The sequence below is a fragment of the Heloderma suspectum genome, chromosome 6 (genome assembly GCF_057233095.1).
Source record: "Heloderma suspectum isolate Gila_16-S chromosome 6, 16-S_ref, whole genome shotgun sequence".
Lineage (NCBI taxonomy): Eukaryota > Metazoa > Chordata > Lepidosauria > Squamata > Helodermatidae > Heloderma > Heloderma suspectum.
In genome coordinates this window covers 125,160,185-125,180,872 of record NC_139463.1, presented here as the reverse complement: position 1 = coordinate 125,180,872, position 20,688 = coordinate 125,160,185, and the positions used below count along the sequence as shown (strand labels likewise).

General features: G+C 53.0%; 2 protein-coding genes across 2 annotated transcripts; one reads left to right on the top strand and one right to left on the bottom strand.

Moving 5' to 3' along the window:
• Positions 1–1,595: 1,595 nt before the first annotated feature.
• On the top strand, positions 1,596–7,146 carry CIDEB (cell death inducing DFFA like effector b). Its single transcript, XM_084806602.1, has 5 exons — positions 1,596–1,760; positions 2,806–2,950; positions 3,674–3,823; positions 5,763–5,953; positions 6,873–7,146. The coding sequence occupies exons 1-5, from the start codon at positions 1,720–1,722 to the stop codon at positions 7,009–7,011; spliced, it is 666 nt and encodes a 221-aa protein (XP_084662728.1). The 5' UTR covers positions 1,596–1,719; the 3' UTR covers positions 7,012–7,146.
• A 1,095-nt stretch (positions 7,147–8,241) lies between these two features.
• Positions 8,242–20,226, bottom strand: NOP9 (NOP9 nucleolar protein). Its single transcript, XM_084806594.1, has 11 exons — positions 19,836–20,226; positions 18,334–18,578; positions 17,009–17,416; positions 15,391–15,516; positions 13,948–14,089; positions 12,487–12,676; positions 10,866–11,006; positions 10,652–10,774; positions 9,638–9,868; positions 9,120–9,225; positions 8,242–8,609 (listed from the first exon to the last, which is right to left on the bottom strand). Exons 2-11 carry the CDS (start codon positions 18,536–18,538, stop codon positions 8,452–8,454), a joined length of 1,830 nt encoding a protein of 609 aa, XP_084662720.1. The 5' UTR covers positions 18,539–18,578; positions 19,836–20,226; the 3' UTR covers positions 8,242–8,451.
• Between the last annotated feature and the right edge of the window lie 462 nt (positions 20,227–20,688).

Below are 20,688 nucleotides of genomic sequence, written 5' to 3'. Positions count from 1 at the left end.
GGACTCTTCGTGACCCCATGGACCATAGCATGCCAGGCCTTCCTGCCCTCCGCTCTCTCCCGGAGCAGCTCAAGTTCATACTTGAGAGAGGATTAGGCAAATTCATGGAGGTCTCTCAATGGCTATTAATCATGACAGACAGAAGAAGAAAAAACAGAAGGGAGGCTCCCAAAGTACTCCCAAAAGTGCCAAATGGAACTTCTTCCTTTAAACCCAAAAAGTTTCAGAGACAAAAGCTCCTTCCTCAGCGGCAATCTTATAAAATGCAAATTCCGAAACAGACAAGCCAGCTTGCAAAGGTGATGGCTGTCCTTCCCTGATGGTGCAGGAAGGATGCCACCACCTTTGTACGCTCCATTTCATAAGATTGCCCCTGACAAAGGAGCTTTTGTCTCTGGAACCATTGGGCTTAAATACAGTTTCCCTTTGGCCCCTTTGATAACACATTCTCTTCTGGCATTTCGCAGTAGTCATGACAACCAAGTGGAAAACCAGTTTATGGGGGACAGACATTAAGGGAAGCCTGTTCTCTTCATATCATACTTCTCGGCCACTTCCTGAGGGCATCTGATTGCCACTGTTAGCAACAGGATACTGGACTAGTGAGCCATTGGACTGATCCAGCAGGGCTCTTTGTATGACTTGCTACCCCAGTATTGTCGACACTGACTGGCAGCGATTCTCCAGGGTTTCTGGTGGGGGAGTTCCCAGCCCTACCTGGAGATGCTGGGGATTGAACCTGTGACCTTCTGCATGCAAAGCAGGGGCTCTACCACTGAGGTACGGCCCCTCCCTATATGGTTCCAGATATATGAACCTTATTTATGAGATACACCAAAACTTGAAGAGGCAACTTTTAAATTAACACATTACTATATTTCAAGAAACAAATGTTTCAACACATGTGATATGTCCTTTTCTTATGGCCTTGCAATGTGTTCCTTATCTGAGCTCTTCAGCTGGCAACCCTTAAGCTGAGCCCCAGTTCCAAAGGAGGTTTTGACAATTTCCCATTGACAACCAGTAGTTGGAGGGTCAGTGACTGGGCAGGAAAAACTGGGCCTTCTCTGTAGTGGCACCTGGACTGTAAAACACCCTCCCAGGCTCCCTCTTTACCTGTATTTAAATGTATCACCCAGAGAGTTTTGTTCCGGCAGGCTTCTCATGTGCCCTCTGAATTGGTAAATGTTAATCCTGGCTGATGACTGCCTCGTATCATCCTCTGCTGTGCTTTTTATTTTAATGCTATTGTGGGATTTCAATGCTTATCTTGACCGCATTGACATTTGATGCATCCTGTATCATTTACTTAACTTTTGGCACTGATTTTATTAAAACATAGGCTATACTATAATAAACACAGTAAATAAATAAAAAGTTGTTCTCATTCCTAATATACAAGTTTCTTGAGCTCTTGCAATACATATGCAGGTGCCTGTCAATTGACAAAAGAAAAACTGCTATAGGCCAGACAGTTCAGCCAACAACCCCTAAGTTACCCACGGCGTTATCTGGCCCTGCCTCTGACTGCTCACCTTGGAATTTGCACCCTATCCCCCCCCCCTTCAACTCCTTGCGCATGAGCTGTATGGTCCAGAGTCCAGGTAGACAAAACTGTCCAAGTTGCCTCTTTACAACTGAGCTAAAGGAACCGAGGAAGGAAGACGGAAAGGAGAAGCCTCTTCAGCAAAGAACCCCACCAGCCCCTCCCTCGACAGCATGGAGTATATTAATGCCTTGGCGCCATCGACTTTGCTGAAGTGAGTACTTAAGAGCACGGTGGTGGTGGTGGAGAGTGGGACAGGCCACTGGGGGCTGGCTAGCGGCTTCTGGGTACTTCCTGGGCATGAGGAATCACCTACCCACCTTTCCCACGTCCCAGCAAAACCCACATGCCTTCTCCTGACCATTAAGAGCACTCCTTCTAGCAATGAACCCAGCTAGTGAGCGCCGATGGGATAAAAGCCAGTATGGGGATATTGGGACACAAAGGGGGACGTTCCACATGCTTGGAAGCCTAAGTTTTTCAAGAGGACAAAACTTGTAAGGGGCAAAACTCTCTCAAAGCATCTCAGTGGACCACAGGATACTGGCCAGCTGTTGCTGGATGTGGTAGTGGTGGGGGACTAGGGGTGGGAGGGGGAATGGGATGGAATAGAGTGGGGTATCCTGGGAAAGGAATGGCTGGCTGAACAGAAGCACTACACACTGCAACATTTCTTGCAGGTACCCCTCGTATATTTACACTTACTTACACACACACACACACACACACACACTTGCATTGTCCATAGAACAAGAGAAACTACATCCCAAGTTTGAATTCACAGCCCTTTTCCCTCATGAGTGAGTGACCGTGAGGAAATAAATCAGTTCACACCGTGCTGAGTCCAAGAATCAGGAACATTTGTTTGCAGGGACCAGCATCTTTACCCTCAGCCAACCTGCCTGAGTCCGTCCTCCGACTCTTTTTGCTACCTCCTTCGGGCGGAGAGAGCCTGGAACTTGGACTCTGACATCAGCTGCCCAGAACCAGAGGCGGCCACAATAAACACTTCCACGCAGCCCTAACATACTGTGCCTCTTTGCGACGTTCAGTAGTAGTACGCCACTTTAGGAACCAACCTTGGCTAAAAAGCAGAGTACAAGTGTAGTGCACGCATAGACGGAGTGGTGTATTAGTGGCAAAAGCTCGGTTTCTGGGCTGGGATGGTGGCCCTTTGCGCTGGACACTTTGCCCAGGCTCTGCTGTGTGCTACGTCACCCAGCTCAGGATCAGCCGAACGATCTCACTCTGTCCTACAGGTCTGTATCAAGTGCAGGCTCAGAACTCACCCGGCGGGTCTGGGCTCCGAGCCCCCCGCCCCAGCGGCCCTTCCGAGTCTGCAACCACAAGCGCAATGACCGCAAGGGGCTGACGGCAGGGACCTTGAAGGAGCTGCTGGTCAAGGTGAGCATCCCTTCCTCCTGACCACTTTCCAAGTCCCCAACCTGGAGAGCCAGAGCCACTGAGCTGCACTTGGCTGGGCTCCAGACCCATCTCTGCCATAGCTCATTCACGCATGGCCCTTCGGTAAGTAAGCCTCAGTTTTCTCGTCTGCAAAATGGGAATGGTGCCTACCTCACAGTGCACGTGTGAGAGGAGCCCACCAGCTGAGACTGCAGGCCTTTACAAATTACGGAGGGGAGGGGGCTTATGGGACGATTCCACAGAAGTGCAGAAAACGGCACCAGAGAACTCGCATTTCCTCAAGATCCTTTCCTTCCACTGCAAATAAAAGCAAGTTTCTAGCCCTTATGGATGCAAAGTAATGCTCGGAAGTGTGCAAGTAGTCTTGGGAGACGAAAAGAATGGCTGAACAAGATTTCCAGTCAGCTGGATAGGGTAGGGCTCCTTACCCCCTCCTCATGAGTAGCTAAACCATAATAAATTAAGAAAAATAATAAAACAGCACAGCACATTACACACTGCGAGGATGGTGGTCTGATCTGGCAAAAGGCCAGACAAACATGTGCAATCTGCTCCGTTTTCAGAGGTCGCAGCTTCGAGCTTTTTAGGAGACAAAATTCTGGGGGAGAATTTGAGACACAGACAGTCCTTAGCCATGGTCATGAATAAGCAGCAGCATCCTCGCCCCCAAAGCCTGCTCTCATTCCTTTTCTTCTCACCCAGGCAAGGGAGACGCTGCTCGTCTCCGGCATCATTTCCTTGGTCCTGGAGGAAGACGGCACCCTCGTGGAGACCGAGGAGTTCTTCGAGGTTCTGGACGATAACACAACCCTGATGGTGCTAGAGAAGGGCCAGAAGTGGAGCCACGGCAAGGTGAGGAGGGAAGAAGGCAAGCCAGAGACACAGCACCACGTTTCCTTTTATCCAGTGGCCGGCTAGGCCAGGTGTCTGGATGGAACATTAGCAGCTGCCATATTCAGCTTCTGGCCACTGGTCTATGTAGCTCAGGGTCATCCACCACAGGAGTGGGGAGGCTTTTTCTTCCCTACAAGGGGCCATTTACTCACGGGAAAAGTCCACTAGGGATGGCAGCCAGTGGTGGGTGGCGGACCTGGAGACGCCAAGGCCTTCTGCATGCTAAGCAGGTGCTTACCAGTGAGCCTGCAAACACCCTAAAAACAGGAGTGGGGGAGCAACTTGTGGCCCTCCAGATGTTTTAGTCTACAAATCTCCTCTCCTCTCACCAGGGCTGATGGGAGCTGAAGGCCAAAACATCTGGAGGGCACCGGTCGCCCACCTCTGCCTGAAAAGGAAGGGGCCCTCACAGAGCGACACACCACTGTAAGGGGGACGGCTGGTGGTGGAGGGGGAGACCTTGCAAGCGAACAGGGTGCTGGGTCCACACGGCTGAAGCGGAAACCTAACGTCAAGCAGCAACTATGGGCGGCCTCCTTGGGGAGCTGATCGGAGGCTAAACAGGGATTGCAGAACGAGAGACCGAGGAGGAGGGCTGTGTAAGGAGTGTCGGAACCCATCTGTGTGGTTCAGCTCTGGCCGTGTGAAAGTTAAGGGGGGGGAGGGGGATTGCTGGCTTGATTGAAGCACCCCGTCTGGGCAGTGAATACACATCTCCTCCACCCTCTGCTGCCTTTGACTCATCTCCAGGTTTTCCGCCACACTACTTTGCATCTTCAGGTTTTCTGCCACACTACTTGTGACTGATGGTTGCAAAAAGGCAGGATAGAAGAACAAAGCCTCAGGGTGGCTTTCATTTTTTCCCCCAAACCCCTAAAATACACTTAAAAACAAACCACAATGGAAGCAACAGATAAAACAGTAAAACTTGCAATTAAAAGCCTGAACAGAATGACAGGCAAAAGGCCTTTTTAATAGGGCCTCCGAAGCCATGCAAGGCACATGAGAACAGGACAGACTGCCCGGCACCAGAAAGATAACAACAAGGGCGTCTGCAGTCACTGCAGCACAAGGAAGGGGAACAGATTTCACATACTGATCCAAGCCAAGTCTTTGGCTGTGGGCTCCTGGGCAAGATTCAGGGTTATTCATAACGCACTCTCGCTTGCTCTCCCTCTTTCTTGCACCCTCACTCTCTTTCCTTCTTCATCTCCCCCTTGCACCCTTCCCTGCTCCTGGTGCGCTTTCAAACTTTGCTGTTGCCCCAATGCACTGGGCCTTCCTTCCTCCCTCATCCTCTCTCTCTTCATCAAGGCAGGCTTCCCCATCCTAGACCCCTCCAGTTGCATAAAGACTTTGCTCATTCCCATCCAACACATCTGGAGGGCCCCAGGTCATGGAAGGCCGCATCAACCCTTCTTCCCCTCATCTTCCAAGTCCCATTTCTTTCCCAACAGTATCATAATTAGTATCATCATTATTTGTAACAGCTTTCAGAACAGTACACAGCCATTATCATCTTGTAATCCTTACAACAACCCTGCAAGGTAGATCAGCATTATTCTGGACATATTGCTGATGGGGTGGGGGGACAAGGGAGAACCAAGGCTCAGAGAGAGTAGCTTGCTTTAAGTTATCTTAGTGAGCACATTGCAGAGGAAAGAGCTGAACTGGAGTCTTCCCAATTTATCGCTCAGCCTCTTAGCTGATCCTCTAAAACAGTCATTTCCCAAGTCAGCACAGCCCCACCTTCCTTGCTTTTCCGCAGCCGCCCAATATTCCTTTACTTCATCTTTGAACAGCACACCACCGTTTTCTAGAACTGCTCTGAACAAAAACTGAGCCCCCAAACCCACCCACCTGCATAACCCCACCTTTCTTTCTCCACCCGCCACAGGGTGGCAGCCGGTTGTACACGCTCAGCCGGGAGAAGCCCCGAAACAGTCGGGACATCGCCCGCATCACATTCGACATCTACAAGCTCAACCCCCGAGACCTCTTTGGCAGCCTCAACGTGTCCGCCACTTTCTATGGCCTCTACTCCATGAGCTGCGACTTCAAGTGCCTGGGACCCAAGAAGGTGCTGAGGTGAGCCTGCACCACAGCTCCCCCAGGAGAAGAGGCACCATGATACACTTGGGAGGGACGAGGGGGAAACAAGCCGATGGAGTATCTTCTGCCCCTCCAGCCGTTATGGAGGTGCTTCGGTTTTCCCCAGTTCTAGGTGGCCTGGTCAGTGCTTCCGCTCGGTTGTCGAGGCCTGCAGGGATAGGCTTCCATCCATTACATTATTCTTCGAAGAAAGCCTGGCTTCCTTTCCCCGCTTGTGGGAAGCCAGGACAATGCCGATGTGGCTGCAGCTGCCACCCCCAGACTGTGACACTCTCCCCCAGGAGGCTCATCTGAACCCTCCAGATTAAGCGTCAGCATCTGGTGAAGACCACCTTATTCAGACGTATTGGCTAGCTGTCCCTTCTCCACCTCCACATGCATGTGTTAAGACAGGCTTCTCCTACCTGGCACCCTCCAGATTTATTGTATTTACAAGGCTTACCTATGCCCTTCTGTATCCAATAAAATATCCAAGTGCGGCTGGCTGGCTATGATATAATTTGCAGTCCAAAACATCTGGGGCACAACCAGGCTGGAGACGGCTGGTTTGGGGCGAGGCTCCTTGGCTTTGTTGCTGATCACAATTCTGTTTTTGTACTGGGGTGACTGCTTAATATTCTTATTTGGCTGAATTCGTAAGGTACTTTTAACTGGCTAATATGTACACTCCTTTATGGGCCCTTTGGACAGAGAAGCAGCTTGTACAATGCTAATAAAAGTCAGGGATGGGAAAAGTGTGGCCCCCCAGATGTGGACTGCAACTCCCATCAGCCCTAGCCAGCACAGCCAATGGTGAGGAGTGATGGGGGTTGTAGTCCAACATCATCTGGAGGGCGCCACATTCCTCATCGCTGATGCAAATGAACTAAAGTCTCCCCTCTTTCCTTGCCCCAAGGGAGATCCTGCGCGTGGCGTCCGCCATCATGCACGGCGTGGGGAACATCCTCCTGGGCGCCTCCCGCTACATCCGCTGCCTTTTGGAGGGTGGTGACAGCTGGCACCCACACGCCAGGGTGAGCAGCTACGAAGACTGAAACCGCCCTCCCCTACAGGACCAGGGCAAGAAGGTTCCTTTCCACCTCCCACCCCCTTCCAGTGCTGAACAAATCTCACAGCTGTACCTTGACTTGGGACGTTGATTAAAAACGGTATTTAAAAAACCAAGCATGGAGGAGTTTGAGCCAGGAGTTGCTCTCCCTCACCCTCCAAACAACAGGAGCCACTGAGTTTGACGTGGAAGTGGCACGTGTAGTTTCAGCCCACTTAGCGCGCCCTTGCCACAGCATAAAAGGTGCTGAAATACCAAGCCACACCATAGGTCTGCCCCAACTTCCAGGGTCACCAAGGTCTTGAGAACGTGAGAAGAGCCCTGCTGCGTCAGACCAGAGGCCGACCATGTCCAGCCGCCCGTTTCCCAGAGTGACACAGGTCTTTTTTGGCCATCTTGTTAAATGGAGAAGGCAGGGATTGAACCTGGGACCACCTGCGTGTCACAAGGGCGCTGTACTCCTGAGCTACAATCCTTCCTGTCGTGCAGCTGGTCTGTCCAGTCCATTATTGTCATGGCGTACCAAGAGCAGGGCAGGGAGGAGTGTAGCTCAGCAGTACAGCACCTTCATCGTGTGCAAGAAGTCCCAGGTGCTCCCTCCCTCCCCCATCTTCCTTTCCAAAGAAGATCCCTGCGCCCCATCATGTAGCTCAGAGGCATTCAAAAATGGCAGCAGTGAAGGCCCCTTGGAAAGCTCCAAGGGTCTGGGTCTACTCAGATTGCCGTCCCTGGTCTACAAAGACTGGGCAGCTGGAATTTCCTCCAGCCCTGCTACCAGAGATCCTTCAACCCAGGGATGGGGAATGCGTGGCCCTCTAGATATTTTGGCCTACAACTCCCTTCTTCCTACAACACTGGCTGATGGGAGCTGGGCTGATGGGAGCTGTAGGCCAAAACTTCTGGAGGGCCACAAGTTGCCCCCACCCCCAGCTGGAGGCAATGAGAACTGAACATGGGATATCCTGCATGCAAAAGCAGGTCATCGACCACTGAGCAGTGGTTCCTGTCCCAAGCCAGGCCGGCGACAGGGGCGCTACATGCACCAAGCACTCTGTGGCCTCTTCCATACCCCCTACCTTTCAGTCCAGCTGACACAAGCAGCCAGCGCCCTTGGCCCCGTTGCCATGTTTCACTGAAAATATTGCACAAGCGGAAATTTTCTTAAGGAAACAGGATCAGCAAGGACCATCCTAAAGGAAGAACGCCACTGCACGTGTAAAGAAATAGTTCTCTTAATATCTGCAAAAACCACAGCCATTTGGGAGCAGGCAGGAGAAGAAAGAGGGTCCTCAGCATCCCCTGGCACGCAGTCCTCTAGAGCCTCTCTGCTCAGGAACAGTCTCAGGAGCTTGGGCACAAAGATACAGCCCTTGCAAAATGGCGCGCTTTCAACCTCTTGCCAAGGAGGCGCTCCTGCCCTTCCAATTCAGTCCTCCAGGATCTCAGCAAAAAGCTCCCGTCGCTTCTTCTCCGCCTCCTGATGGCGGTCCCAGTCTCGGCGGCGTTTCAAGAAATGGGTCAAGGCGAAGTTCCGGACCAGATGATGGCCGAAGGGGTCATGCCGTAGCTGAGGCTCATGCTCCGCTAGAAGGGGGAAAGGGAAGGAGAGGAGAGACGAGACGAGCTTAAAGACCATGATGGGAATGAAGGACAAGCCCTGTCCAGGCAGAGGGTGGCTGCACATTCCCATCATGGTCTGAAAAACATCACCAGAAACAGCCGCTGAGAAAGGCCCTCTCTGCTCAAAACTCTGCCACTAGTCAGGATAGATCAGGGGAAAGGAAACTCTTGTAGTCCAAATTGCATTTTGGAGAAGCATTCAGGGGCCACATTCTAGTGGTGGGTGGGGCCAAAGACAAAAGAAGTGAGGCCAAAAGTACCAGCTTAAAGCTCTTACAGCCGGTGCCTAAGCCTTCAGAGAGGCATTTCAACCTTTCAGAACAGGGGTGGGCAGAAGGTAGATCTCCAGATGTTTTGGACTTCAGCTCCCCAAAGCCCCTGCCAGCATGGCCAATGGTCAGGAATGCTGACAATGTCTTGTGGGACTCTCCCCCTCGGAACAAGGAGTTTGGATGGAGGAAAAGGGATGCCTACCCAGCTCCTGTGCCATCTCCTGCTTGGCTGCCAGAGTGGCCCTGCTCCAAACGGCATCCAGCACGCGGCTCCCGTGCTTACTGCAAGCCACAGACACATAGCAGCCCTGGTGATTTAAAGAAATGGGAAGAAGCACAGAGAGGCACATCATGTACAGGTCAGTTGATTCCACGTAACTCAATATGCCGGTTGTGGGTCAGTGGGGGCCCCCCTTCTGCCTACGTGACATCCAAACCAATGACGCTTCCGGGATTTCACCAGGCTTTGCTCACACAACACTTTCATACCCACCTTGAGGGCAAGAAACCTTTTCTAAAGATGAAATTGCCTGACTCTTGCACCCAGGACCAAGTTCATAGAATAGTAGGGTTGGAAGGGGCCTACAAGGCAATTTCGCACTGGGGGCCCCGCCCTGGGCATAGGACAGCTCCGCAGATGATGCAGTTTGCCTGTTTGAGCCAATTATGCGTCGCATGCCATCTCGGGCGCAGCAGCGGCAACTCTGCCCTGACGCTCACCTTGAGGCGACGCAGCACTTTGCGCCTCTGCTTCTCGGGCACGGAGGGGCTGGCCAGGAGGGCGTCCAGGACGTGGCTGCCCGCCGGGTCACACGCCAGCGTGGCCAGATCCTCGGGGGCCACAGCAGCCAAGCTACGAAGCACAATGGAGGGGTCAGCAAAGTGCAGCAAATGCTGGAGCATCAGGGAGCCATGGTAGGAGACGGAGCTCAAGGAACGGGATGAACCAGCCTGGCGGTGAAACAGACACACACGCACACACACGCGGAGACAGATGGAAGTGCAGTTAACAAGAGTGAGTCAACACGGATATTCCCACCCCACTTCACTCCCATTGCTCCTCAGAGGATGGTCTATATTTCCAAACTACCCCACGCCCCTAGGCACATTTCCTTGAGTAAAAACTTTGGGCAACAGTGAGAAATCTCCACTGCCATCTTAAAAATACAGCAAGGCTCTAGTCCTCATGAGAAGTAGAGAGATCTTGACCAGCAGCGAGTTTGGAGAAAACAAATGCTGTGTTGACTCTAGAAGACCACTGGGGGGGGGGGGCACACTAGCCCTCACGAGCATGCATGAAAATCAAGAAAAACAGGGAGGCTAGGGGTTCCTGCAAAAGGCTGAAAGCAGTGGGCATGATCCAGCCCAAACCAAGCCCCATTTCAGCTGTGTGTGCCAGAGAATTTCTTCATCCTGCACCCCCTTCACTGTCCTTGAAAATCCTATGGCTTTCAAATATGTAAAGAATTTTTACCCAGCTCTTGAGCCAAAAAGGCTCCCGGAGTGGCTTAAATAATATCAACAACCAGCCAGTCCCCGCCTGCAGGCTTACAATCTAAACGGCACATCACAAAAGGAAGAAGGGATGGGGAGGGAAGAGGAAAACAAGCAAACTCAGGCACCAGTTCTTTAAGCATCGCATAGCAGATCCTATGAATGACAAGCTTGTGTGGAAACAGCTGAGGGAGGGGACTCCAGTCCTTTCTCTCCTTTTCCCCACTACCACGAGCTTACCTGGCACTGTGATGGATTCTCCTCCTCTTCTTCCTCACCGTAGTACACCTCATATGCCAGCACAGAAGCAATAAGAGGGACACACGCCAGTTGGCGGGATGGAGGCTCCCAGCAGTGGAACGCCTGAGGGAGGCGGGAGAGGACACAGCCGTGAGATCAGACCAAGCAGAACAACGTGGGTTACGGCCAAGGGGCGAGAAGGGAGGGCTCTTACCTCCAGGAGGATCTGCAGCACCTCCTGCTGGTGAGCCCCACGCTTTCTGCAGGCCCCCAGGAGCGCCGTGACGACTCCCAGGTGCTCATGGGCCATGACCTCTTCCACGCCCGGGCTCAGCTCTGCAAACAGCTGCCCCAGCTGGGAAAGAGATGGAAGAGATGAGGGCACCATCCAGAACAGGAGAACTCAAATCTCCTCCCCTATTTCCACCGACTCCTTCCCAGGTCATCAACAATGGGTTTTACCGGGCCAACGTTCACAGCAAGCTGGGTGAAGGTCAATTCACTGCCACCATCACCGATGGGCACTCAAGGCCTAACCATTGTGGCCCGCATGCCTACCAGCATCTTCTACACAGGGGGACACAACTGATTTACCCTTTTTATGGTGGGCCACGCTCCCTCTCCAATTCCAGAGTTTGCCTGCACTCCCAGTCAGTCTCACCTTTATTTCCCTAAGCAGTAACTGAATACAAATACGTGGTACAAACCAATACTGGTTACAAATACAAATTCTGGTTACAAATACTGGTTACAAATTAGTACCCGCATAACTAATCCGAAGCAAGCTTTCCTTTTCTGCAAGAGGCAGCACCTGCCCACTGGACCAAACTGAAAAGCACCAAGCTCCTCTCCCAGATGCCACCATATCTGCAAGCCAAGCCAATAACTCTACAGCACTTCAGCGGCTAGATGGCTCTGATTCAAGAACACAAGCAGATCTTCGCGAAGAGGCACCCCAGCGTTAACTTGGAAGACTTCGCTTGGCGGAAAACATGCGCCTGCCCCAAAACGGGCAGCCATCACCCTCTAGGTCCAGTGTTGGGGTAGGCAGTGGGTGGCCCCCCCCTGGTTTTTGGCCTACAACTCCCATGATCCCTCACCTCTGGCTATGCTGGCTAGGGCCGATGGGAGTTGTAGGCCAAAACACGTTAACGGAGTCACAGCCCGGCCTCCGTCGCACTACCCATGCAGGACAGGTACATGAGCGACAGCTGCAGTGTGGAGGCCCTTTTAAAACAGCTCCACCTTGCTGCCGTCACTGTCATTTGGCCGCAGTTTACCGGATGCCACCGCCGATTGATTGATTGATTGATTGATTGATTATTTATTTATTGATTGATTGATTGATTGCATTTATATCCCGCCTTTTTTCCTCTTGCAAGGAACCCAAGGCGGCTAACATTATGCTCCTCCTCTCCATTTTAGCCTCACAACAACAACCCTGTGAGGTAGGTTGGGCTGAGAGTGTGTGACTGGCCCAAAGTCACCCAGTGAGCTTCCATGGCCGAGTAGGGACTAGAACCCGGATCTCCCGGCTCCCAGCCCAACACTCTCACCACTACACCACACTGGCTCCAAATCCAAACAGAAGGCCTGCGGCGGAGCAGGGAAATGGCCAGCAGGCTCACACGGCCCACCCGAGGTGCGCACGATGTCCACTGCCGTGATTCAGAGCCGGGGCGGGCAGTAGATCTCCAGATGGTTTGGACTTCAACTCCCAGCATTCCTGGCCACTGGCCATGCCGGCAGGGCCTTCTGGGAGCGGAAGGCCAAACCATCTGGAGGCCTCCCTTCAGCGCAGCCCCTCGGGGGCGGCCACGAGGGCGCTCACTCACCAGCTTGCGGGAGGCCGCCTGGATGAGCCGCTGCAAGGTGAAGTTGGCCACCTCATGTGCCGCCAGCGCCCGCAGCTGACCCTTCACGTGCGCCTTGTAGAAGGAGCGCAAGGCCCTCGGCCCCGACACCTCCAGGACCTTGTCCAGCACCCGGCTGCACGTCGCGTCCTTCAGAAACACCAGGAGGGTGCTGAGGAGAGAGAACAGCGTAGTCAGAGACGATCCGGGGGGAAGGCGGCTTGCGCTCCCCCGCCCCAACACGTTCATGGCTGCCAGAAGGTCTCAAGGCCCGCCCCGCGGAGCCCAAGGAAGCCAAAATGCAACCCAAAGCCCCCAGAGCTGATAAGGGGAGGCGGGGGGGGTGCTACAAGGGAAACCACATCCTGTGGGGAACGGCTGAAAGAACTGGGTGCATCTAGCTGGGAGAAGAGTAGATTAAGGATCGACAGCGGCCTTCCAGTATCCGAAAGGCTGTTGCGGAGAGCATGGGCCAAGCCTGGTCTCTGTTGCTCCAGAGGGCAGAACTAGAACCAACGGGTGGAAGTTGCAGGGAAGCGGATGCCCTAACAATGAGGGCCGCTTGGCAGCAGAGCAGAGCACCTCGGGCGGAGGTGGACTCTGTCACCGGAGGTATTTAAGGAAAGCGACAGGCAGCGATACGCATGACGCATCCCTCCAAACCACGACAAACGACCAGCAGTCCTGGATCCAGTTTATAGACCTTAAACAGATTTTTAAATGTGAAAGGTTTCGGCATAAAATGCCAGCTTTGGTCACAACTGTGAGTGTGCTGCAGTACCAGTTCTAGGCTGAGCCAGAACCAAATCAGGAACGGACGGGCCAAACCTCAAGGAATATTTAAGTATGTGGGCTGGATGGCTGCCTGTCAGGGATGCTGCAGTTGGCTCCTGCATTAGAGACCCTGACCTGGGCAGGGGGCTGGACCAGATGACCTCCAAGGTCCCTTTAACTCTATGTTCCTGTATTTTGGTAGCTACAGATCAGCCAGTCACAACTTATGCCTCCTATGGCCAGCCAAAGATATACTTTTAAGAACATAAGAGCCCTGCTGGACCAGACTTAAGGTCTACCTAGCCCAGCATTCTGTCCACGCAGTGGCCAACCAGCTGCCTGTGGGATACTCAGACTCATTCTCTTCTTTTCTCCTCTACCTTGAGTAAAAGAGCCCTGTACTTTTTCTTTCCTTTTTTAAAATGTAGCTTCTGCAAGAGGCACTGACTATCCCAGACTGCTAGAAGGCAGGACATAACGCGGTGAACAGCTCCACCCTAGCAGAGGACAGAACGTTCTAAATTTGACTGGCCCCGCCCCGTAGGAGCGAGGCGGAGCAACAACATCCAGATGGCCCTACAGCCCTGAGGAAGAACAGCCGTGGTGGCAGCTCTGAGTCTCCTCCCAGCTTCACTGCTCTCATGCCCTGCAGCCAATCAGATACTTCACCTTTGCCCAGCAGCCGGGTTGCAGGAGCTCAAGTAGCCAATCACCGAGCGGCACAGCTCTGCGCAATCTTCCGGCAGCTTCCGGTGCAAGACCTCAAGCGCCACCTGGAGGCAGAGGCTGAAAAATTTGTTGGTAATGAAATCTGGAGAGAGAAATAGAGAGGAATTGCACAAAGGGGATCACATCCTGGATTTTCATGCCTCGTTACATTCGCAGCATCCCTGATTCTCACTATGAGTTCTCTTCTGGGATTGCTTGCAGCCATATCTAATGAGAAAGGGGCTTTTCACACAGGGGCAATGTTTGTGCCCACGGCTGCCCAGAAAGGAGACAGGAGAACCACCACTCTTTCCCTCCTCTCTGAGCTTGCACTTCTGAGCTTGGAGACACAGCTGCCGCCCTTCTGTCCACACCAGCTGTGAGGGGAGGGGAGCTCAGACTCCTGGTCCAAGGCTGGATGCTTTCTAGGGGCCAAAGGATTGCTCGCTTATTTATTTATTATTTACTTATAAGTATTATTTATGATACTTGGAAGAATAATGAAGAAACAAGACAGAAAGAGAATTGATGTATTTGAGCTGTGGTGTTGGAGAAGGCTCCTGCACATACCTTCGACAGCTAAGATAACAAATAAGCAAGTACTGGAACATATAAACCCAGGCATGACATTGGATGGAAAAATCATGAAACTGCGATTGACTTATTTTGGCCATGTTATGCGGAGGAACTCACTAGAAAAAGCAATTATGTTCGGACTGGTTAGCGGCAAAAGGAAACCTGGCCGCCAAAGATGGCTAGATACCATCAAAATTGATACCAACCAGAGCATGGAACAGCTCAAAGAAATAGTACAAGATCGGGATACGTGGAGAGAGATGATCCATAGAATCGCCAGAAGTCGGACACGACTGAATGAATCATATCATATCATTATTTATAATACTTATATACCACTTAATATAAAAAATCTCTACCTGGTTTGCATATAAATATTAAAAAATCACATTTAAATACACTATTAAAACAATTTCAAACTACAACAGCAATACAAAACAATGCAAGGAGCAGTGAAATGAAGCAACCAACGATTAACTGCAATTCTTTACGAGCCAGAACAAGTGTGTTTTCAAGGAGGCGTTTGGAACACCCCCCATTTTCTGGCCACCCAAACTGCACAGGGGAGGGTTTTCCAGAGGGTGGAAAGCTCCTACCACAGAGGTGGACAACTGGGTACCCTCCAGCTGTTTGGGACTACAGCCCCCCAAAACCCCCAACCATTGGCCACGCTGCCTGGGGCAGATGGGAATTATCATCCAAAACATCTGAGGGGCACCCAGTTGTTTACCCCATCCTACCACTTCACTCAGGATTGCACCTTCGTTTAAGGGAGTCTGAAGGTGGAATTGCATGGCTCCACTCCCCCCGCAGGTGGCGCCGTCTCACCAGAAATGTGCTCCTGAAAGCAGCTGCCGAATTCACGCAGGAGCGAGAGAAAGGCGCCTGGGACCTCGAACTGCAGGGGCCCATCGCTCCCCAGCTTAGCTCGCTTGGCTCTGGAGTGAGACGTCCCTGGGGGGCAGAAAATTTGCATGACAGAAAAAGAAGGCAGGAGGGAACTTAGCTGAATTAGAACCACAATCGAACACCCCCATGGATAAAAATGATGCAGTGTCCATTACAGGTACCGTACTTAAATCAGAGATGTCTCCCTAGAGAGGCACACTAACATTTTTCTTCCAAGTATTTCTAAAGGATTAGACATACACTGGTGGGACCTAAACTGGCTACAGCCACCCTGAAAGAAGACAGGGGAACAAACCAAGCAAACCAAGACAAGCTTTTATCACTCTTTCTAATACCAAACACCAGTGGTAAGTGCCAACAGGACTGGAGCCAAAATGAGGCCACTAAGAAACAAGAGGGAGTTATCAGCACGCTCAGGAGAACGGCAATGTTGGCTGTACGTTGAAAAAGAAAACTGGAAAATGGGGGGGCGGGGGGCAGAGGAATGGAACCGTCTACTGGAGGACAGCATAGCTGGAATTCCTAGACAGCAGTCCTGCTATTTGGAGGTGAGAATACATTGCAACATTCTGTTGCAGGTATAATATTTACACTCTGCTTATGAGTCACAATTGGCCCCCAAAGCATCTTAAATTAAGACTCATACAATCATGCAATATAGTAATATATTTGTGGGGGAAGTCTCTTCCGTCCCCTGGCAGTTAGTATAGGAAGCTGCCTTATTCCTGAGCCTTCTAAGCGGAGGTACCAGGGACTGAACCTGAAACCTTCTGCATGCAAAGCAGGCGTACTATTGCTGAGCTCCCTCCTGGGGGACAGGGCAGGCGAAGCTCCAGAAGGACGCAGGGGCTGGCTGATGGTAGAGCGACCCTGCCGTTGAGCTGAGTGTTCTGGTCTCCTTGTGCAGAGGACAAGGCATGGGAGGAAAATGTAAGACCAATACAGATGTTCAGAAACATCTGGTACAGCCCTGAAACAGTCCCACTTCACCACACAGGCAGCGGGGAATCACTTCTATGAACGTTCCGCCATGTAGCCAACCCCGTAGCTCATGGGTAGCTAGCATGTCAGGGCATTTCTAGTCAAGCCTCCTCCTTGATAATTGGCTATTTGAACGGTTGTGGGGGGGTTTTGCATTCACATCCTGAATTCTTAAGTGGTGCAGTCTCAGGAGGCCATACAATCAGCTCAATCAGCTTTAAAGAAGCACTCCAAAAATTGAGCTGTGACATCCTCTCTCCTCCTGTTTCAGAGAGAGTTTATCTCCCCACACACACAGCCCTATATCCTTGTAAATCGTATATTACCAACAGCGTGGTGTTGGGCCAGGGCTCAGAAGACCTGGGTTCTAGTCCTCACTCGGCCATGAAACCAACTAGGTGACTTTGGGCCTGTCACCAGCTCTCAGCCTGACCTACCTCACAGGGCTGTTGTGAGGATAAAAAGGGGAAGGAGAAGGATCACGTACACTGCCTTGGGCTTCTTGCAAGAAAGGTGGGATATAAATGCAACAAATAAAATAATAATCCTCACTCGCCTAAACCCGGGAGCCCCCGGCCCCCGTCTGACCCGACTCGGACCCCTCCGAGCGCCTGCAGCAGCGTCCGCACGACAAAGCTGGCGTGAGCGTCCAAGGCGAAGGCCGACAGCTCCTCCTGCACGGCCCTTCCCAGCTCCAGGACCAGCTCCTCCAATGTGCTGGCCTCCTCTGCTCCATCTGCGATCAGCAACGGGGCCCTCAGCAGGACGGACTCCAGGATGTGGGCCCCGCAGGGGTGGCAAGCGGCTGGGCGCAGGGAGGGGCTCAAGGCCCGCAGCAGGCGGCACAAGCTGGATGCCGAAGCAGACGGAACCAGGGCCTGGAGGAGCAGCGAACCGGCGGTATCGAGGGCCAGTGGCACAGCCACCGCTTCCGCCTCCTCCAGGACGTTGCTAACAAACAGGCCTGTGGGCGCAAAGGGCAGGAGACAGTTAGACATGCACAGGACAGGCAGAGAGCCAAGGGGTTTTGCACCGCGTCCTCCACCACCACCCCACTTTTAAAGGGTTGAAATGCCTCTCCTACGACCCGGTTACTGGCAGTAAGAGCTTTAAATAGGCTGGTATTTTGGTCCCACCCCTTCTGCTCTCGGCCCCGCCCACCACTGGCACGTGGCCCGCGAGAGCTGCGCTGAAATGAAATTCAGCCCTCAGGCTGAAAGAGGTTCCACACCCCTGCTGAGCGGGTCGCGGCACTGATACAATGATGCGAGAGCCGGTGCAATGCAGCAGCCAGGAAGTTGGACTTAAACGGAGAAGATACGAAAGCCAGGAAAAATGGGTCGGAGGGACCCTGGTTTCTTCCAGGCCATAACTTGGTGTGAAAGCCCCTCTCTGCTCAAGAGCCTGGAAAACCACCGCCAGGAAAGGTAAACAAGACAGAGATACACAGACCAGAACCCGGAACCGCTGCCAGGCAGCTTCTGGCAATCCCAACACAGCCTTCCCCCAACTGGGGGCCCTCCAGATGAGTTAGACAGCAACTCCCAGCGTTCCCAAGAAATACTGGCTGGGGACGATGGGAGTTGCATTCCAACATGCCTGGAGGGCACATGCAGAGAAACCCTTCATCTGGTCTGGGCAAGTATGAATCCCACATACCAGTTCCTCACTCTGCTTTCTTACCCAACTGTCTTTGGCGCTTCCCCCCCCATGCCAGTCACCTCCTCGACCCACAAGGCACTCAGACCAGAGTGAACCAGTGAGACCCCCCCCCCCTTCTCCAGTTCCTTTAGCTCTTTTCCAGGTCAATACCCAACATACACGCACACCCAGGATATGCCTCATTCCACCTCCCCATCCACTTCTTCCAAAGACTCTCACCCTTCTCCTCATCAGAGGCAAACCCAGATTTCAAGGTCTCATGAGCCCGCCGGAAATACTCGGCTGCCGCAGGTTCCAATCTGGGGAGAGACGCCCCCTTGCTCTCCTTGGCGCTGCCTTCCTGGGCCGAGGGGGCAGGCAAGTCCCGTTTCCTCCGGTCTTTCCTGCTTTTTGCTCCTTTCTGGCGATGGGAAGGGACCCCCATTGCTTGGGGGGGGGGGATGTCTCGCAATATGGAAATCAGCCTACAATTAAGAAACCAATAGTTACTGAAGATCAAGATGAAGAAAACCCATCCGGGGTGGGGAGGAGAGGAGAGTGGGGTGAATAAGCAAAAACAGATAGGGTAAAAAAAAGAAAAGAAAAGAGGGAGGCGTGTGTGAATGTTTGATATAGAAAGTTAGCATGTGAGGTCAGGCCCAGAGGAGATGCAGGTTTAAACCCCCCACTCAGCCACAAGACTCACCAAGTGACCCAGCACCGGTCACCACCTCTCAGTTTAGCCCAGTCTAGCCTACCTCACAGGGTTGCTGTAAGGATAAAATGAACAGCAGGGAGAGGCACAGACACTGCTGTGCACTCCTTGGCAAAGGCACAGGATTAAAAACGCAATAATAAGCTGCCAACACGGGCATAAGGTGGGAGCCTCATATCAAAGGAGCCTTGAGCCCTAAAGAGTCATTCCACACACACACACCAGTGTTTATTTATTTTAAAGGTTTTATCCTGCTCTATCACTAAAGGCAATCTCAGGATAGTGTATTTAAAATTATAAAAACAGCACAACAGAAAAATTAGAGATACGTTAGCCTAACTTAAGTCCCATTCATTTCAATGGGCCTACTCTAAGTAGGACCAACACAGATGCAGTGTGGTGTGGCACACAATGTGTTGGACTGGAATTCGGGAGATCTGGGTCCTAGCTGCCATTCGGCCACGAAGCTCAGTGGGTGACTTTGGGCAAGTCACTGGCTCTCGGCCTCACCTACTTCACAGGGTTGTTGTGAGGATATACTGGAGACTAGGAGGACCCTGTGAGCCACCGTGGGTCCTTTGCAAGAGAAAAAAAGTACGACAAATTTTAATACATACAGATTCAGGACAGATAGAAGGAAGCACTTTTTCACACAGGACACAGTTAAACTATGGAATTCGCTTCTACGAGATGCAGCGACGGCCGCCGACTTGGATCGCTTTAAAAGGGGGTTAAACAAATTTGATAGAGAAACCTATCAACGGCTCCCAGCCCTGTTGGCTCTGATGCTACTTCCAATATGCCTGTGCATGCCAGGTGCTGGGGAACATGGGCAGGGGGTGCTGCTGCACTCAAGCCCTGCTCGTGGGTTCCCCGTGGGCAGCTGGTTGGCCGCTGCGTGAACACAATGCTGGACGAGGCGGACCCTGGGCCCGATCCAGCTTTAGGGCTCTTCTCATGCCCTTACGCAGACGAGACAAGCCAACACGCCCTTCTCCAGACGACAATACGCCTCTCCATGCCTCACCAGTTGAACTTCTGCCTGCGGCCCAGTTGTTCCCGGCGCAGAAGCCTCAACCGAAATTTGAAAAGCGGCAGCCGGAGAGCCAGACGTCCGTGCGTTTACTCAGAAGTAACTCTCCGCCGCTCCCCGAGGCCCAGACACACAGCCCCGGGCAGAGATGGCCGCCCCGTGGAGAGGGAGAGCCACGCCACCCCCGCGGGGCGAGGACACGCGACGGGGCCGGGACTCGCCCGGGAGGCTTCGCCCGCAGCTGCTGCGGCGCTGACCGGGCGTGAGCCGCCGAGGGGGCGGCGGCGCCAGGCGAGCGGCCCTCCCGGAAGCACCGCGCGAGTCCCAGCGCGCCACACCCGGGGCGGCCCGCGACGCACCGCGCGCGAGCGACGCCCCCGGCCACGCTGCATCCCGGCATGCTTCGCGCCCAGCACGCGCCTCTCCCCCCCCCCTTTTTAACTCTTCCCCGCCCGGCGCCCCGCGAATGCGGCGCGCTGCCGTTTGTCGCGGTGACGATGGGAACTGCAGCTCGACACGTCCGCGGGGCGCCAGGTGGAGGCAGGCGAGGCTACATGCGGCCTTTACTGATGAGCTGTGGGGGGAAACGGTGTGGTCCCCACGGAGCAGATTTGCGGACTACAGCGCCCAAAAGCCCCGGCCACCACGGCTCATGGTCAGGGATTACAGAATCATGGAACAGCAGGGCTGGAAGGGGCCTACGAGGCCGTCGAGCCCAACGCCCTGCTCAAGGCAGGAGCCGACGTCAGAGCATCCCTGGCAGGTGGCTGTGCAGCCTCGTCTGGAGGGCCTCCGGGGAGTATTTATTTATTTTAAACACGATGGTTTCAGGCATCTTCACAGCCCA

Coding starts and splice junctions, on each gene's coding strand:
- NOP9 (XM_084806594.1), bottom strand. CDS start 18,538: ATGGGGGTCCCTTCCCATCGCCAGAAAGGAGCAAAAAGCAGGAAAGAC. Junction 15,517..17,008: donor CCGGGGGCTCCCGGGTTTAG/GCGAGTGAGGAT, acceptor TCTGCCCCCCAG/GGACGTCTCACTCCAGAGCC. Junction 8,610..9,119: donor GGAGATGGCACAGGAGCTGG/GTAGGCATCCCT, acceptor TCCCCCTTCTAG/CGGAGCATGAGCCTCAGCTA.
- CIDEB (XM_084806602.1), top strand. CDS start 1,720: ATGGAGTATATTAATGCCTTGGCGCCATCGACTTTGCTGAA. Junction 2,951..3,673: donor TGAAGGAGCTGCTGGTCAAG/GTGAGCATCCCT, acceptor CTTCTCACCCAG/GCAAGGGAGACGCTGCTCGT. Junction 3,824..5,762: donor AGAAGTGGAGCCACGGCAAG/GTGAGGAGGGAA, acceptor CACCCGCCACAG/GGTGGCAGCCGGTTGTACAC.